We start from the raw sequence: 18,840 nt of genomic DNA, 5'->3' as shown, positions 1-18,840 counted from the left end.
TACCTTTGATAAAGGAGGCAGGAATGTACAGTGGAGAAAGAACAGCCTCTTCAAGAAGTGGTGCTGGGAAAACTGTACAGCTACATGTAAAAGTATGAGATTAGATCACTCCCTAACACCATACACAAAAATAAGCTCAAAATGGATTAAAGACCTAAATGTAAGGCCAGAAACTATCAAACTCTTAGAGGAAAACATAGACAGAACACTCTATGACATAAATCACAGCAAGATCCTTTTTGACCCACCTCCTAGAGAAATGGAAATAAAAACAAAAATAAACAAATGGGACCTAATGAAACTTCAAAGCTTTTGCACAGCAAAGGAAACCATAAACAAGACCAAAAGACAACCCTCAGAATGGGAGAAACTATTTGCAAATGAAGCAACTGACAAAGGATTAATCTCCAAAATTTATAAGCAGCTCATGCAGCTCATAACAAAAAAACAAACAACCCAATCCAAAAATGGGCAGAAGACCTAAATAGACATTTCTCCAAGATAGATATACAGACTGCCAACAAACACATGAAAGAATGCTCAACATCATTAATCATTAGAGAAATGCAAATCAAAACTACAATGAGGGGCTTCCCTGGTGGCGCAGTGGTTGAGAGTCCACCTGCCAATGCAGGGGACACGGGTTCGTGCCCTGGCCTGGGAAGATCCCACATGCCACTGAGCGGCTGGGCCTGTGAGCCATGACCGCTGAGCCTGCGCGCCCAGAGCCTGTGCTCCTCAATGGGAGAGACCACAACAGTGAGAGGCCCACGTACCACAAAACAAAAAAACAAAAAAAAACTACAATGAGATATCATCTCACACCAGTCAGAATGGCCATCATCAAAAACTCTAGAAACAATAAATGCTGGAGAGGGTGTGGAGAAAAAGGAACACTCTTGCACTGTTGGTGGGAATGTAAATTGGTACAGCCACTGTGGAGAACAGTATGGAGGTTCCTTAAAAAACTATAAATAGAACTACCATATGACCCAACAACCCCACTCCTGGGCATATACCCTAAGAAAACCATAATTCAAAAAGAGTCATGTACCACAATGTGCACTGCAGCTCTATTTACAATAGCCAGGACATGGAAGCAACCTAAATGTCCATTGACAGATGAATGGATAAAGAAGATGTTGCACATATATACAATGGAATATTACTCAGCCATAAAAAGAAATGAAACCAAATTATTTGTAGTGAGGTGGATGGAACTAGAGTCTGTCATACAGAGTGAAGTATTCAGAAAGAGAAAGACAAATACCATATGCTAACACATATATATGGAATTTAAGAAAAAAAAAATGTCATGAAGTACCCAGGGGTAAGACAGGAATAAAGACACAGACCTACTAGAGAACGGACTTGAGGATATGGGGAGGGGAAAGGGTGAGCTGTGACAAAGCGAGAGAGAGGTATGGACATATATACGCTATCAAACGTAAGGTAGATAGCTAGTGGGAAGCATCTGCATAGCACAGGGAGATCAGCTCGTTGCTTTGTGACTGCCTGGAGGGGTGGGATAGGGAGGGTGGGAGGGAGGGAGACGCAAGAGGGAAGAGATATGGGAACATATGTATACGTATAACTGATTCACTTTGTTATAAAGCAGAAACTAACACACCATTGGAAAGCACTTATACTCCAATAAAGATTAAAAATATAAATAAATAAATAAAGGAAGAAAATATACATGACCTATATGTTCATAAATCAGACATAGCCCTATTAAAATTAGGGCACATTTCCTTTAGTACTTACTAAAAATTAATAGTGATAAAACTTACCATCTTCATATTGTTTTTTCCGAGTTGTACTTTTATCAAGTGATCCATCTAGAAAGCCTTTTCCAATCTCCGACCAAACCTGAAAATAGGATAACATATCTATTACCTAATATGTAAATTTTCCAAATCATATCAAGCAATCTAAGCTAACAGCCGGAGAACCTGTCTCACTAACAGAACTGTTAATTAAACTCCCCTTTTCAAGTGGGCTGCATAATCATTTACTCCATAGTCTTTAAGGATAGGGCACAAATATATTTTAATAATTTCATTCAAAGTACTTCCAAACTAATTATAATTAGAAAGTCAAAAGTTCCCTTCCGGGCTTCCCTGGTGGCGCAGTGGTTGAGAGTCCGCCTGCCGATGCAGGGGACATGGGTTTGTGCCCTGGTCAGGGAAGATCCCACATGGCGCGGAGAGGCTGGGCCCGTGAGCCATGGCCGCTGAGCCTGCGCGTCCGCAGCCTGTGCTCCGCAATGGGAGAGGCCACAACAGTGAGAGGTCCGTGAACCGCAAAAAAAAAAAAAAAAAAAAAGTTCCCTTCCTGAATTTCAAAGAAGTATATGCACAGGGAAGAAAAGAACATTGCAGTAGAGTCAATTCTCAATGTTTTATTATAATGGCACCAGTGGATAAGTAAAATTCATCCGGAATTCCAAATTTTTACTTCACCTGCAATACTGATAAGGTTTGGCTGAGATCCAGAAAAAGGTTAAAAATTAGTCTAAGATTTAGAGAGGGTAAACAACAGAATAGGCTTCCAATTATTTCAAAATTGGATAATTAGCCCTTAAAAAATTGTTTATAATTCAAAAGTTCTGAAAGAACCTGGGAAAGGACAAAACACTTATTAATCAATCCTAAATATTTTTTAAATTATTAATAGAGTTAAGAGTCCTCAAGTCTTATCTTACAAAGGTATGCCTTTCAGATTATTTCAGTGTAAAAAATTAAACTATTAAAAGTAATGTAGGGCTTCCCTGGTAGCACAGTGGTTAAGAATCCGCCTGCCAATGCAGGGGACACAGGTTCGAGCCCTGGTCCAGGAAGATCCCACATGCCACGGAGCAACTAGGCTCGCGCGCCACAACTACTGAGCCTGCTCTGTAAAGCTCATTAGCCACAACTACTGAAGCCCGTGTGCCACAACTACTGAAGCCCGCGTGCCACAACTACTGAAGCCCACGTACCACAACTACTGAAGCCCGCGCACCTAGAGCCTGTGCTCCACAACAAGAGAAGCCACTGCAATGAGAAGCCTGTGCACCGCAACCAAGAGTAGCCCCCGCTCACCACAACTAGAGAAAGCCCGCGCACAGCAACAAAGACCCAATGTAACCATAAATAAATAAATAAATACATACATAAATAAATAAATAATGAATTTAAGTATAGAATCTTTATTTTAAAAAAAAGTACCGTGAAAATGTAGGAATACCCTTAAAGTGAGAAAGAAGTTCAGCTTTTCGCTGAACAGACAGAAATCAACAAGTCTTCTTGGGTCTCTGAGACAGAGGAGGACCCAGGGCAAACTGAGGCCCCCAAGACTGGAGAGACAGGTGAAAACAGGGAGTCACACTTTACTGGAACAGACATACAAGTGGAAACTACCTCAGGAACCAGTGCTGGGGTAGGAAAACCTGAACTGTAATTGACAAATGGCTAGAGATTCAGTATGACAACTCTGACAGTTAAAAACTCCAGGGGACCCAGACACAGGGCCCCCCAAGTGAGATTTACCTCTGGGAGCTTGACCAGGTTCCCACAGTAAATATAAGAGAAAAATCCCCTTAGGCTTCCAGCAGGGGGACTGAAAAAGGAACCCATTTAAAATAAGGCAGAGCACTCTGCTCTTCTTAACAAGGCCTGCCCTCAGAGGGAACTCATTAGCCAGAGTCTAACCTTCTGGGGTATTAACAGAGCTGGGAAAGGGATATTCAATCCCAGTCAAGTCTGGTCTTTCCCGTGGGAGAAGGCAAGTACCGAACTCCCGCCTATGCTAGCCATCCTTTCCCACCTAAGGGGGGAGAAAAAAACTGAGAAACACTGGTGAAGTTCACAGTCCAAATGCATAGGCTCACTAAAAGACAGACCTAATCACAGGATTATGGAATGGTTCCCCTTTCTCCACACCTCACCACCACACTGCTAAAGGCCTATATACACTAGTTTCTTTTACACAGTACATCATGTCTGGCTATCAAGAAAAAGTTACGAGCCATACCAAAAGGCAAAAAACACAATTTGAAGAAACAAACCAAGCATCAGAATGGCAGGAATCTTGGAATTATCAGATCAGGAATTTAAAACAACTATGATTAATTGCTAAAGGCTCTAAAGGGTAATAGGCTAAGGGCTCTAAATGATCCTTAAGTAAAGGATAAAGTAGACAGCATGCAAGAACAGGTTGGCAATGTAGGCAGAGAGATGAAAATCCTAAGAAAGAACAACAACAACAACAAAAAACTAGAGATCAAAAACACTGTAACAGAAATGAAGAATGCCTTTGACAGGCTTATTACTGATAGTATACTGGTTTTGGCTTAGGAAAGAAGGTGTGATCTAGAGGATATATCCATGGAATCCTCAAACACAGTTTCTTACAAAACAAAAAATACTCTTTCAATATGATCCAGCAATCATACTCCTTGGTATTTACCCAAAGAAGCTGGAAATTTATGTTGATACAAAAACCTCCACAAGATATTTATGGCAGCTTTATTCATAATTGCCAAAACTTGTAAGCAACCAAGAGGCCCTTTAGTAGGTGAATGAATAAACTGTGGTACACACAATGGAATACTATCCAGCTAAAAGAACCATGAAAAGACATGGAGGGGGAATGCCCTGGTGGTCCAGTGCTTAAGAATCTGCCTTCCAATGCAAGGGACGTGGGTTCGATTCCTCATCGGGGAACTAAGTTCCCACATGCTGCAGGGCAACTAAGACCGCGTGCCCCAACTACTGAGCCCAGGTGCTCTAGAGTCCACGCACCGCAACTACTGAGCCCGCATACCACAACAAAGAACCCACGCTCCGCAACGAAAGATCCCACATGGCACAACGAAGATCCCACATGCCACAGCTAAGACCCAGCACAGCCAAATAAATAAATAAATATTTTTTTTAAAAAAAAGAAAAGACATGGAGGAAGCTTAAATATTAATACATATTGCTAAGTGAAAGAAGCCAATCTAAGGGTATATACTGTATTATTCCAATGTCATACAATATTCTGGAAAAGGCAAAATTATGGATACAAGAAAAAGATCAGTGGTTGCTGAGACTGGGGGGGACGATATTATAATGATGGATATATGTCATTATACATTTGTCCAAAGCCATTGAACGTACAGCATCAAGTGTGAACCCTTACATAATCTATGGACTCTGGGTGATTATTATGTGTCCAATGTAGGTTCATCCTTGGCAAAAAATGCACCATTCTAGTGAATGATATTGATAATGGGGGAGACTATGCATGTGTGGAAACAGGGGGTATATAGGAAATCTCTGTACCATCCTCTCAATTTTACTGTAAACCTAAAACTGCTTAAAAAAGAAGTCTTTTTAAAAAAGCACTATAGGGGACTTCACTGGTGGCCCAGTGGTTAACACTTTGACTTCCAATGCAGAGAGTGCAGGTTCAATCCCTGGTCAGGGAGCTAAGATCCCACATGCCTCGCAGCCAAAAAACCAAAACATAAAACAGAAGCAACATTGTAACAGATTCAGTAAAGACTTTTTAAATGGTCCACATCAAAAAAATCTTTTAAAAAAATAAATAAATAAAAATTTAAAAGCACTATAAATAAACGTAAAAGCAAATGAAAATTGAGATAAAAATAAAAAGCTCTTACAGATTAGTAAGAAAAAGAAACACATTGATAGAAATATGGGTGAAGGACATGAGAAAGCATCCCACAAAAGATGAAACACAAGTTGTTCAGCAAAAATATTAAACAATGTTTAACCTCACAAACAAAAGAATTATAAATTTTAATCATAAAAAATCATTTTTTACTTACAAGATAGGCAGATATTTAAAAGACACATAACTCTAAATGTCAAAAGCACAAGGAAAGAGCACGCTAATGCTGGTGGGAAAATAACTGGGACAATGTTTTTGGAGGGTAGTTCAGAAACAGTATGCAGTTGGGTGTGAGGTGAACATTTTTCACATGTTAACTCCTGTGAAAGCGGTATGCATCTTATGACTGACGACATCTCCCAAGTGCTGTCAGCCAAGCAACAGTCATGGTGCAGCTGTCACTGCCTCTGCATTCACAACCTGGTTAGTGCTCCTGGTGGCACGGCTGGACAACAGCAGCCCCGGGGTGTTTCAGAAATTAAAGATCATTTAAGGCAGGATTTTAAGTCATGTTTATGGTCTGAAAACTTTGACAACTTCCCGTAATGTTAAGAAAATACCAGATTGCTGCCAAAAATATACAATTTGAATCTAGTCACACCCAAAAATATGTAATTTGAATCTAGTCAAACCCAAATGAGGGAGTCTACAAAATAATTATCCTGTACTTAAAAAAAAATGTCAAGGTCAAGAAACAAAGAAAAGCTGAGAAACTGTTTCACATTAAAGAGGTTTGACCACTAAAAGTAATGAAATCTGAATATGGACTCTGGATAAAAGTATGGTATGAATGCTAAATTTCCCAAGTTTGACAACCATGTTGTTGCTATATGAGAGAATATCCTTGTTTTTAGGATATACAGACTGAAGTATTTAGGGGGAAAGAAGCAAAATGTCTACTTTACTCTCAAATGGTTTGGGTAAGGAGAGGAGGAATGGATGGATGGATGGATGGACGATGGACGGATGGATGGATGGATGGATAGATAGACAGAGAATGAATGACAAAAGCAAATGGGGCAAAATGTAAACAACTGGTGAACCTGGGCGAAGGATATTATGGGAGTTCCTAGTACTAGCTGCAACTTTTCTATAAGTTTGAAATTATTATTTCTACTTTGAAATTCTAAGGAAAGAAAGGTAAAGAAAATGCCAGCATAAAAATACACAGAATAGGAATAGGTATCAGCAGCTTAGAATAAAATTCTGGAAATAATAGTGGAGGTCCCGTTTTAAAACTGCTGTCTCATCAACATGAAAAAAATCAGATATCAACAACTGAGTCAAAAATTGATTCTTCGTTAAAATATGAAAACATTTTAGGAATTCCTTAGCCAATTTGTTTTAGCTGGGTAACCTGAGTAGTTTACTCTAGGAAGGGGAATTAGAGTGATTTTTCCACTTTTATTTTTACGCTCCTGAACATGTGAACGTTTTCTAAGAAATGTATATTTTTCAATCATCAAACACAAGCAATAAAACCATTTTAAAGGGAAAAATGATAATATTAAACAGTGACAGAGTGTTAAGCCACAGTGCCTAGTGATTTTGTTTTACACACGTTATATTATTTAACCTGTTTTTATAGATTTGAAGAAAATAAGTGATTTCTCAGAGATCGAAAATGCAGTGAAGTAAATGACTTAAGTATGATTTGAAACAAATAAAGTAATATAATGTTGAGACTGATAAAAATAGAGAATAATAAAGTCCATATGTGAGTTCAGAAAAGGCAAACAGTAAACCTGTTTTCAACTGCATTAGCCTTTCTTCATATTCATTTTAGTATTTCAACACTCCATCAACTTTAATTTCTTTCTATATAGGACGTAGTCTCTATTAAGTATGGTTTTTCTCTTTATTCTAGAAATTAGTATTATTTTACAACACACTTGGTTTTGGGTGTTTTGCCACGCCACATGGCTTGCAGGATCTCAGTTCCCCAACCAGGGATTAAACCTGGGCCACAGCAGTGAAAGCCCAAAATCCTAACCGCTAGGCCACCAAGGAACTCCCGACATACTTGCTACATATTAAAAGAAAAATTTTTTTTAGTCATTCATTTTTTTAAATTTCAAAAAGTAACTGCTTAGGGACTCCCTGGTGGTGCAGTGGTCGAGAATCCGCCTGCCAATGCAGGGGACACGGGTTTGATCCCTGGTGAAGATCCCACATGCCACAGAGCAACTAAGCCTGTGCACCACAACTACTGAAGCCCATGCGCCTAAAGCCCGTGCTCCACAAGAGAACAAGAGGAGCCACCACAAGAAGAAGCCCGCGCACCACAAGGAAGAGAAGAGTTGCCCCTGCTCTCTCAACTAGAGACAGCCCACAAGCATCAATGAAGACCCAACGCAGCCAAAAATAAATAAATAATATACATAAATTTTTTTAAAAAAGTAACTGCTTAAAAAAGTAATTCTTGGGCTTCCCTGGTGGCACAGTGGTTGAGAGTCCGCCTGCCGATGCAGGGGACGCGGGTTCGTGCCCCGGTCCGGGAAGATCCCACATGCCGCAGAGCGGCTGGGCCCGTGAGCCACGGCTGCTGGGCCTGCATGTCCAGAGCCTGTGCTCCGCAACGGGGGAGGCCACAGCAGTGAGAGGCCCGCATATTGCAAAATAAAAGAAAAAGAAAGAAAAAAAAAAAAAGTAATTCTTAAATTTTTAAAAAAGGGAACAATTAACCTTCTTGCATTGTTTTTAGCCCCAAACAAGGAAATTCTGTACTACAGAATCTTAAACCTTCTTCTTAAGAGGCAAAGTCTACATTATTCAACTATCTAATTTGATGAAAGAGTAATTTTATATTTGGCCCTAGACTTACTGTTCCATGATTCTTCTGGAAGCGAATGACTTCTTGTTCATCTTCAAATGTACTACCCATTACCATCTGCGTAACAGACTTCATTGCAAAGCCAAGCATATGCTGGCAGAGAGGGACATGTTGGGACTCTGGGTAGGAGAGCCACTTATCCAATAATTCTTCCGAAAGCTGAAAGAAAACAGAAAAACACAACGATTTACTATTTTCTCCTACTAAATCTTAGAAAAATCCATCAAGTAGATTCATTTCATAGAGTATACAGTTCAACTCCTTAATCACAGCAAACATTCAGGTGTCTACTGACCTGTCAGGCTAATACTGGCTCCACCAATAATTACATCCCTAATAGTTTAGGTTCAGATTCTGTCAAAGGGCTGATTTGGAAAACAAAAGAACCACAACAGTGAAAACAGAAAATATAAGTTAAATGTTCAAAGGCTGGGAAAACCTTAAACCTATAGGAAATTAAGATATTAAAGTCTTGGGCTTCCCTGGTGGCACAGTGGTTGAGAGTCTGCCTGCCGATGCAGGGGACATGGGTTTGTGCCCCGGTCCGGGAAGATCCCACATGCCGTGGAGCAGCTGGGCCCGTGAGCCATGGCCGCTGAGCCTGCGCGTCTGGAGCCTGTGCTCCGCAACGGGAGAGGCCACAACAGTGAGAGGCTCGCATACCACACACACAAAAAAAAGATATTAAAGTCTTAGTATCTAATTTAAAATGGTAAAGGTTCCCCACAGACTGGCTGTGATATAGTAAACAATCAATAAATATATGAATATGTAAAAGTCCTAGACATGCTTCAGTGACAGAAACCTCTCAGAGTCTCTTTGTCATTCCTTCATCCAACGAATATTTATCAAATCCCCTGTGGAATAAAAAACAATGTGTAGGGACTTCCCTGGTGGCGCGGTGATTAAGAATCCACCTGCCAACGCAGGGGACACGGGTTCAAGCCCTGGTCTGGGAAGATCCCACATGCCGTGGAGCAACTAAGCCCATGCACCACAACTACTGAGCCCACGCTCCACAACTACTGAAGCCTGCGCACCTAGAGACCATGCTCCACAACAAGAGAAGCCACTGCAATGAGAAGCCTGCACACCGCAACGAAGAGTGGCCCCCACTTGCCGCAACTAGAGAATGCCCACGTGCTGCAACGAAGACCGAACGCAGCCATAAATAAATAAATAAATAAATAAAACAATGTGTAATAAAAAGATCAAAAGCTTTGGAGTCAGAAAAACCTTGGGTTTACTTCTGGCTCTGTCACTTAGAAGTAATGTGACTTTGAGCAATCTGCTTGACTTTTCCAAGGTTCAGGTGTCTCAACAGTTAAACAGGCATGACATCTCCCACTTTTCACGGTTGCTGTGATAGGGATAATTGTACTTACGTCACACAACACAGTTTTGTGAAGGGTTTTGTGAAGTAAAATATATAAAGCCCCTTTCATGTTAGGAACTCAAATTTAAGCTACTTTCCCACATCAACTCCATGAAAGTTTTGTCACAGTGTAAAGGACTTCACTGATCTACACATATGCCACTAACATAATTTTGAAAATTTACCATATCTATATAATATTTCCCATTACAATTCTCTTTCAAAATGTTCCAGAAGACAGACTGACTTCCACAATGGTGGAGTGAGGACTTTGGTGATCTCACTCTCCCTCTAAAACAGTGAAAATACATGCAAAACAACTAAACAACTAACATCAACCATTCCAGCACTTTGGCAATTAACCAAAACCCAGTACCCACTGAGAAGTGTCTATTCAACAGGAACGACTAAACCTTCGTAAGATAGTGGGGTCTTCAGTGTTTTAACTTAAGGTTATTTCATTTTCCTTCTCTCCCCAGCTCAACAGTAGCCAAAAGTCAACAGCACTGCAGAAAACAGAGCTCTATTAAAAGCACCATCACCACTGGTCATCAAAACGGTCACTGAAAATGGAGGACAGGGAATCCCAAGACTCTAACCCTCCCCAAAAGCATGTAATGAGCTGGCCAAAACTGTCAAAATCAACTTCTGAAAAACTCTGGAATACAGCCAAAGACTTACAACAACCAGGGGAAGCCTTGATGAAGAAAGAAGCCGTTGCTTTGTGGTAAGAAAGCACTGTGACATTTTAAACAGACTGCCTGTAATTCCCATATCCCAGAGAGGCAGCAGCTAAGAGAACAGCAGCCCATACTCCTGGTGCAAATTGCTAGGAAGTGATACAGACATTTTTGTCAAAAAATTGTGGCTGTGGGTCTCAACCTGTCTGGCAACTCCCATCAAGGACTGGTGCAAAGGCTGCCCTTGTTTGGCCCAACTCTGAGCATTTCCGGAGCTAGGACAGGTTCGTAGGTGGCTTCTGCCGAAAACATTTAAAGGTGCAGGTATTGGCTGCAAAAGCTGGGGCATGAAACGACAGCTGGGACAAGCAATGAAAAGACCAAGAAGCCAGGGAAGGAAGGGGTTGGGAGAAGAGATAAATGTGGGAATGAGAGCTTTTAAAAGCTTCTGCAAATACCAGGGAATTAAGAAAGTCATGCACATGCCCAAGACCAGGATACATGCTCAGAAAAGGTCTGAGAAGACTAGGCTTTCACATCTGGGGTCTTCTGGCTCCATATAAGCAGAAAGTGAGAACAAAGGCAGAGCTGTATAAAGCCTGGGTAAGTGTTAAAGGAGGACTCCAACACAAAGCCAATCTGCAAACGCTGGGAGAGCTTTTTTAATTTTCTTTTGTAAGCTTCAAGTGTTTAAGGTAAAATCTGTCGAAACACCAGCTGAGCATTAAGCTAACAGAACAGATGCTTCAGTGGCCACACATGACAAAGAATACAGACTTTACAAAAACAGTTTAGAAAAGACTAAGCAAGTGAACAACAATAATCCACAACAGATAGCAAGAACAAACTCTAAGGAAGGTGAAGAATCTGATTTCAAGATTGCCATCCACAGGTGTGCCCCCTCCAGCAGAGTCTGGATATCAGTCACGGGAGCATGGGATCTTCCTTGGGTGCTCTGTCTCAGCCCTAGAGCTGGTGACTGCTCCTTTTACCAGCTATTCCTGTATTCTTTAGAGTTATCTTTACTTCTGACTAGCTAATCTCTCATTACTCCAAATCCCCTGCTGTAGTTAATAATTCTTTATATTAAACTTTCCCTATTTAAATAATTGTGTGCTTTATCTCTCCTGACTGGACCCACACTGATAAACACTTTAAGAAACATGAATCAAGAAGAAGAGAGAGAAGGTACTAATGAGGCTAATGACATTAAAAATATAACAGAGGTACTTCCCTAGTGGTCCAGTGGTTGAGAATTCACCTTCCAATGCAGGGGATGCGGGTTCAATCCCAGGTCAGGGAACTAACATCTCACATGCCGCGGTGCAACTAAGACTGCATGTCACAACTACAGAGCCCACGCACTCTGGAACCCGTGCAAAACAACTAGAGAGCTGCTGCGCCACAATTAGAGAGAAGGCCGCGCACCACAACAGAAGATTCCATGTGCCGCAACTAAGACCTGACACAGCCAAAAATAAATAAATAAATATTTTAAAATATATATGTATAACAGAATAATTGGCAATAAAGCATGAAAAGAAATGAAAGGTATTAGGATTGGAAAAGAATAAAACTGTCACTAATCTCGGATATCATGATAAACCATTAGACTTAATAAGGAAATTTGGCAAGGTTAATGACTACAAGGTCAATATGCAGAAATCAAATGTATATATAAGTAACAAACAAACAATGAAATTTAAAAACTGTAGCATTTATGATAGCATTTTTAAAATACCACTAAATAGGACTAAATTTAATAAAAGATGTACAAGAGCTCTACACTGAAAAGAGAAAAAATTATTGAGAAAGCTAAAGACCAAAAAGTGGGAGGGTATTCTTCCATATTCATGGATTGGAAAATTCCATAATATTGTGGACAAAGAATGTTGCCTACCATTCCAGTAAACAACAAATGTTGCCACCATCAAGCCATCAGCCACTGCTGCCCCTCCTCCCCACATGGTGCACCCTGAAGGGATTCAGAATGGAGAAAAACAGAATACAGGCCCTAGATATGTAAGATGTATATCTAAGGAATAATTTCAATAAGCCCAGACTCTTACATCTTCTCATACATAGAAAAGCACTAAAATCACTAATTTCAGATATCTGGTTTTTGCCATTAGCAGTAGTCTTCTGATGTTTGACTACACAGTTTTTTTTCTCAGAATATATAGGAATATAATCTGGCTCCTCCCTTACCTCTTCAGAACAGTTCCTCAGAGCCATCTGAGAGGCTGTTTCCCGGGCTATTTTTCTCAGTAAGGTCCCTGAATAAAATATAACTCACAACTTTTAGATTGTGCGTTTCTCCCCAGTCAACAATATGTAAAGGTAACTTTACATACATCAAGTGACCTACACAGTTACTTGGTTTTGACAAAGGTAACATTACAGTACAATGGAAAAAGGATGATCTTTTCAATGTTATGCTGGGTCAACTGGATAACCATATGGGAAAAAAATGAATGTTAACCCCCTTCCTCATTCTTTACACAATAATAAACACTAAATAGATTATAGATCTAAGTTCGAAAGGTAAACAGTAAAACTCTCAGAACAAAACTTAGATGAATATATTCATGACATTAAGTTAAATAAAGATTTCTCACGTAAGATTTAAAATGCAGTAAACATAAAGGCAAAAAAAATAAGTTAGACTACACCAAAATTAGTATCTGTTCATCAAAAGACAAGCTTAAGATCATATAAAATCAAGCCACAGTAGAAAATACTTGAGATATACACATATATAATATATATGCACACACACATGCATCCAATAAAGTTCTTAAATTCAGAATTTTTAAAAACCTCTTAAAAATCAATACAAAGAGAGAAAACCCAAAAGAAAAATGGGCAAAAGACTTGAAATAGCACTACACCAGAGTGACTATCCAACTGGTCAATAAACAAAGGAAAAAATGCTTAATTGTATTCACCATCAGGAAAATGCAAATCAAAATCATAATGACAAGTCCCGCCCATCAGGGACCTTGCACAAGCCTCTTAGATAGCCTCATCCACAAGAGGGCAGACAGCAGAAGCAAGAAGAACTACAACCCTGCAGCCTGTGGAAAAAAACCACATTCACAGAAAGATAGACAACATGAAAAGGCAGAGGGCTAGGTACCAGATGAAGGAACAAGATAAAACCCCAGAAAAACAACTAAATGAAGTGGAGATAGGCAACCTTCCAGAAAAAGAATTCAGAATAATGATACTGAAGATGATCCAGGACCTCAGAAAAAGAATGGAGGCAAAGATCAAGAAGATGCAAGAAATGTTTAACAAAGACCTAGAAGAATTCAAGAACAAACAGAGATGAACAATAAAATAATTGAAATGAAAACTACACTCGAAGGAATCAATAGCAGAATAACTGAGGCAGAAGAACGGATAAGTGACCTGGAAGACAGAATGGTGGAAATCACTGCTGCGGAACAGAATAAAGAAAAAAGAATGAAAGGAAATGAAGACAGCCTAAGAGACCTCTGGGACAACATTAAACACAACAACATTCGCACTATAGGGATCCCAGAAGGAGAAGAGAGAGAGAAAGGACCCAAGATAATATCTGAAGAGATTATAGTCGAAAACTTCCCTAACATGGGAAAGGAAATAGACACCCAAGTCCAGGAAGCGCAGAAAGTCCCATACAGGATAAACCCAGGAGAAACATGCTGAGACACACAGTAATCAAACAAGCAAAAATTAAAGACAACAAAAAATTACTGAAAGCAGCAAGGGAAAAACGACAAACAACATACAGGGGAACTCCCATAAGGTTAACAGCTGATTTCTCAGCACAAACTCTACAAGCCAGAAGAGAGTGGCATGATATACTTAAAGTGATGAAAGGAAAGAACCTACAACCAAGATTACTCTACCCGGCAAGGATTTCATTCAGATTTGATGGAGAAATCAAAAGCTTTACACACAAGCAAAAGCTAAGAGAATTCAGCACCACCAAACCACTTCTACAGCAAATGCGAAAAGAACTTCTTTAAGTGGGAAACACAAGAGAAGAAAGGGACCTACAAAACAAATCCAAAACAATTAAGAAAATGGTAATAGGGACATACATATCGATAATTACCTTAAACGTGAATGGATTAAATGCTCCAACCAAAAGACACAGGCTTGCTGAATGGATACAAAAACAATACCCATATATATGCTGTCTACAAGAGACCCACTTCAGACCTAGGGACACATACAGACTGAAAGTGAGGGGATGGAAAAAGATATTCCATGCAAATGGAAATCAAAAGAAAGCTGGAGTAGCAATACTCATATCAGATAAAATAGATTTTAAAATAAAAAATGTTATAAGAGACAAGGAAGGACACTACATAATGATAAAGGGATCAATCCAAGAAGATATAACAATTATAAATATATATGCACCCAACATAGGAGCACCTCAATACATAAGGCAACTGCTAACAGCTATAAAAGAAAAACTCGACAGAAACACAATAATAGTGGGGGACTTTTAACACTTCACTTACCTCGATGGACAGATCATCCAAACAGAAAATTAATAAGGAAACACAAGCTTTAAATGACACAACAGACCAGATGGATTTAATTAATATTTATAGGACATTCCATCCAAAAACAGCAGATTACGCTTTCTTCTCAAGTGCACACGGAACATTCTCCAGGATAGATCACATTTTAGGTCACAAATCAAGCCTCAGTAAATTCAAGAAAATTGAAATCATATCAAGCATCTTTTCTGACCACAGCGCCATGATACGAGAAATCAATTACAGGGAAAAAAACGTAATAAACACAAAGACACAGAGGCTAAACAATACGTTACTAAATAACCAAGAGATTACTGAAGCAATCAAAGAGGAAATCAAAAAATACCTAGAGACAAATTACAATGAAAACACGACGATCCAAAACCTATGGGATGTAGCAAAAGCAGTTCTAAGAGGGAAATTTATAGCAATACAAGCCTACTTTAAGAAACAAGAATAATCACAAACAATCTAACGTTACACCTAAAGGAACTAGAGAAAGAAGAACAAACAACCCAAAGTTAGCAGAAGGAAAGAAATCGTAAAGGTCAGAGCAGAAATAAATGAAATAAAAACAAAGAAAACAATAGCAAAGATCAATAAAACTAAAAACTGGTTCTTTGAGAAGATAAACAAAATTGATAAACCATTAGCCAGACTCATCAAGAAAAAGAGGGAGAGGACTCAAATTAATAAAATTAGAAATGAAAAAGGAGAAGTTACTACGGACACCGCAGAAATACAAAGCATCCTAAGAGACAACTACAAGCAACTATATGCCAATAAAATGGACAACCTGGAAGAAATGGACAAATTCTTAGAAAGGTATAACCTTCCAAGACTGAACCAGGAAGAAACAGAACATACGAACAGACCAATCACAGGTAATGTAATTGAAACTGTAATTAAAAAGCTTCCGACAGGGCTTCCCTGGTGGCGTGGTGGGTGCGAGTCCGCCTGCCGATGCAGGGAACATGGGTTCGTGCCCCGGTCCGGGAAGATCCCACATGCCGCGGAGTGGCTGGGCCCGTGAGCCCTGGCCGCTGAGCCTGCACGTCCGGAGCCTGTGCTCCGCAACGGGAGAGGCTGCGGCAGTGAGAGGCCCGCACCGCAAAAAAAAAAAAAAAAACAGCTTACAACAAACAAAAGTCCAGGACCAGATGGCTTCACGAGTGAATTCTGTCAAACATTTAGAGAAGAGCTAACACCCATCCTTCTCAAACTCTTCCAAAAAACTGCAGAGAAAGGAACACTCCCAAACTCATTCTATGAGGCCACCATCACCCTGATACCAAAATCAGACAAAGATAGCACAGAAAAAGAAAATTACAGGCCAATATCACTGATGAATATAAATGCTAATATCCTCAACAAAATACTAGCAAACAGAATCCAACAACACATTAAAAGGATCATACACCATGATCAAGTGGGATTTATCCCAGGGATGCAAGGATTCAATACACACAAATCAATCAATGTGATATACCATATTAACAAATTGAAGAATAAAAACCATATGGCCATCTCAATAGATGCAGAAAAAGCTTTTGACAAAATTCAACACCCATTTATGATAAAAACTCTCCAGAAAGTGGGCATAGAGGGAAACTACCTCAACAGAATAAAGGCCATATACGACAAACCCACAGCAAACATCATCCTCAATGGTGAAAAACTGAAAGATCAGGAACAAGACAAGGTTGCCCACTCTCACCACTCTTATTCAACATAGTTTTGGAAGTTTTAGCCACAGTAATCAGAGAAGAAAAGGAAATAAAAGGAATCCAAATCAGAAAAGAAGAAGTAAAGCTGTCACTGTTTGCACATGACATGATCCTATACATAGAGAATCCTAAAGATACTACCAGAAAACTACTAGAGCTAATCAATGAATTTGGTAGAGTGGCAGGATGCAAAATTAATGCACAGAAATCCCTTGCATTCCTATACACTAATGATGAAAAATCTGAAGGTGAAATCAAGAAAACACTCCCATTTATGACTGCAACAAAAAGAATAAAATATCTAGGAATAAACCTACCTAAGGAGACAAAAGACCTGTATGCAGAAAATTATAAGACACTGATGAAAGAAATTAAAGATGATACAAATAGATGGAGAGATATACCATGTTCTTGGATTGGAAGAATCAACATTGTGAAAATGACTTTACTACCCAAAGCAATCTACAGATTCAATGCAATCCCCATCAAACTACCACTGGCATTTTTCACAGAATTACAACAGAAAATTTCACAGTTTGTATGGAAACACAAAAGACCCCGAATAGCCAAAGCAATCTTGAGAAAGAAAAATAGAGCTGGAGGAATCAGGCTCCCTTACTTCAGACTATACTACAAAGCCACAGTAATCAACAGAGTATGGTACTGGCACAAAAACAGAAAGATAGATCAATGGAACAGGATAGGAAGCCCAGAGATAAACCCACACACATATGGACACCTTATGTTTGATAAAGGAGGCAGGAATGTACAGTGAAGAAAGGACAGCCTCTTCAATAAGTGGTGTTGGGAAAACTAGACAGGTACATGTAAAAGTATGAGATTAGATCACTCTCTAACACCATACACAAAAATAAGCTCAAAATGGATTAAAGACCTAAATGTATGGCCAGAAACTATCAAACTCTTAGAGGAAAAATTAGGCAAAGCACTCTATGACATAAATCACAGCAAGATCCTTTTTGACCCACCTTCTAGAGAAATGGAAATAAAAACAAAAATAAACAAATGGGACCTAATGAAACTTCAAAGCTTTTGCACAGCAAAGGAAACCATAAACAAGACCAAAAGACAACCCTCAGAATGGGAGAAACTATTTGCAAATGAAGCAACTGACAAAGGATTAATCTCCAAAATTTACAAGCAGCTCATGCAGCTCAATAACAAAAAAAAAAAAACCCAATCCAAAAATGGGCAGAAGACCTAAATAGACATTTCTCCAAAGAAGGTATACAGACTGCCAACAAACACATGAAAGAATGCTCAACATCATTAATCATTAGAGAAATGCAAATCAAAACTACAATGGGATATCACCTCACACCAGTCAGAATGGCCATCATCAAAAAATCTAGAAACAATAAATGCTGGAGAGGGTTTGGAGAAAAGGGAACGCTCTTGCACTGCTGGTGGGAATGTGAATTGGTTTAGCCACTATGGAGAACAGTATGGAGGTTCCTTAAAAAACTACAAATAGAACTACCATATGACCCAGCAATCCCACTCCTGGGCATATACCCTGAGAAAACCAAAATTCAAAAAGAGTCATGTACCAAAATGTTCACTGCAGCTCTACTTACAATAGCCCGGAGATGGAAACAACCTAAGTGCCCATCACCAGATGAATGGATAAAGAAGATGTGGCACATATATACAATGGAATATTACTCAGCCATAAAAAGAAATGAAATTGAGTTATTTGTAATGAGGTGGATAGACCTAGAGTCTGTCATACAGAGTGAAGTAAGTCAGAAAGAGAAAGACAAATACCGTATGCTAACACATATATATGGAATTTAAGAAAAAAAAATGTCATGAAGAACCTAGGAGTAAGACAGGAATAAAGACACAGACCTACTAGATAACAGACTTGAGGATATGGGGAGGGGGAAGGGTGAGCTGTGACAGGGCGAGAGAGAGGCATGGACATATATACACTAACAAACATAAGGTAGATAGCTAGTGGGAAGCAGCCGCATGGCACAGGGATATCGGCTCGGTG

The 18,840-nt window shown here is 39.4% G+C and overlaps 1 protein-coding gene across 2 annotated transcripts in view; it reads right to left on the bottom strand.

Annotated features, from left to right (window-relative positions):
• The window catches only part of CYP20A1 (cytochrome P450 family 20 subfamily A member 1), an 80,516-nt gene that overhangs the window by 43,546 nt on the left and 18,130 nt on the right, over window positions 1–18,840 (bottom strand). For both annotated transcript variants that reach the window (XM_082840818.1, XM_082840817.1), the window contains exons 5-6: window positions 8,489–8,656; window positions 1,794–1,872 (exon numbers count right to left, since the gene is read on the bottom strand). In XM_082840818.1, the coding sequence (XP_082696944.1) occupies window positions 1,794–1,872; window positions 8,489–8,656 (247 nt within the window). The remainder of the gene's footprint in view (window positions 1–1,793; window positions 1,873–8,488; window positions 8,657–18,840) is intronic.

The sequence above is a fragment of the Leucopleurus acutus genome (genome assembly GCF_964270905.1).
Source record: "Leucopleurus acutus genome assembly, chromosome: 6".
Lineage (NCBI taxonomy): Eukaryota > Metazoa > Chordata > Mammalia > Artiodactyla > Delphinidae > Leucopleurus > Leucopleurus acutus.
Note: the sequence above shows the minus strand (reverse complement) of the source record. Positions and strands in the feature narration are given on the sequence as shown.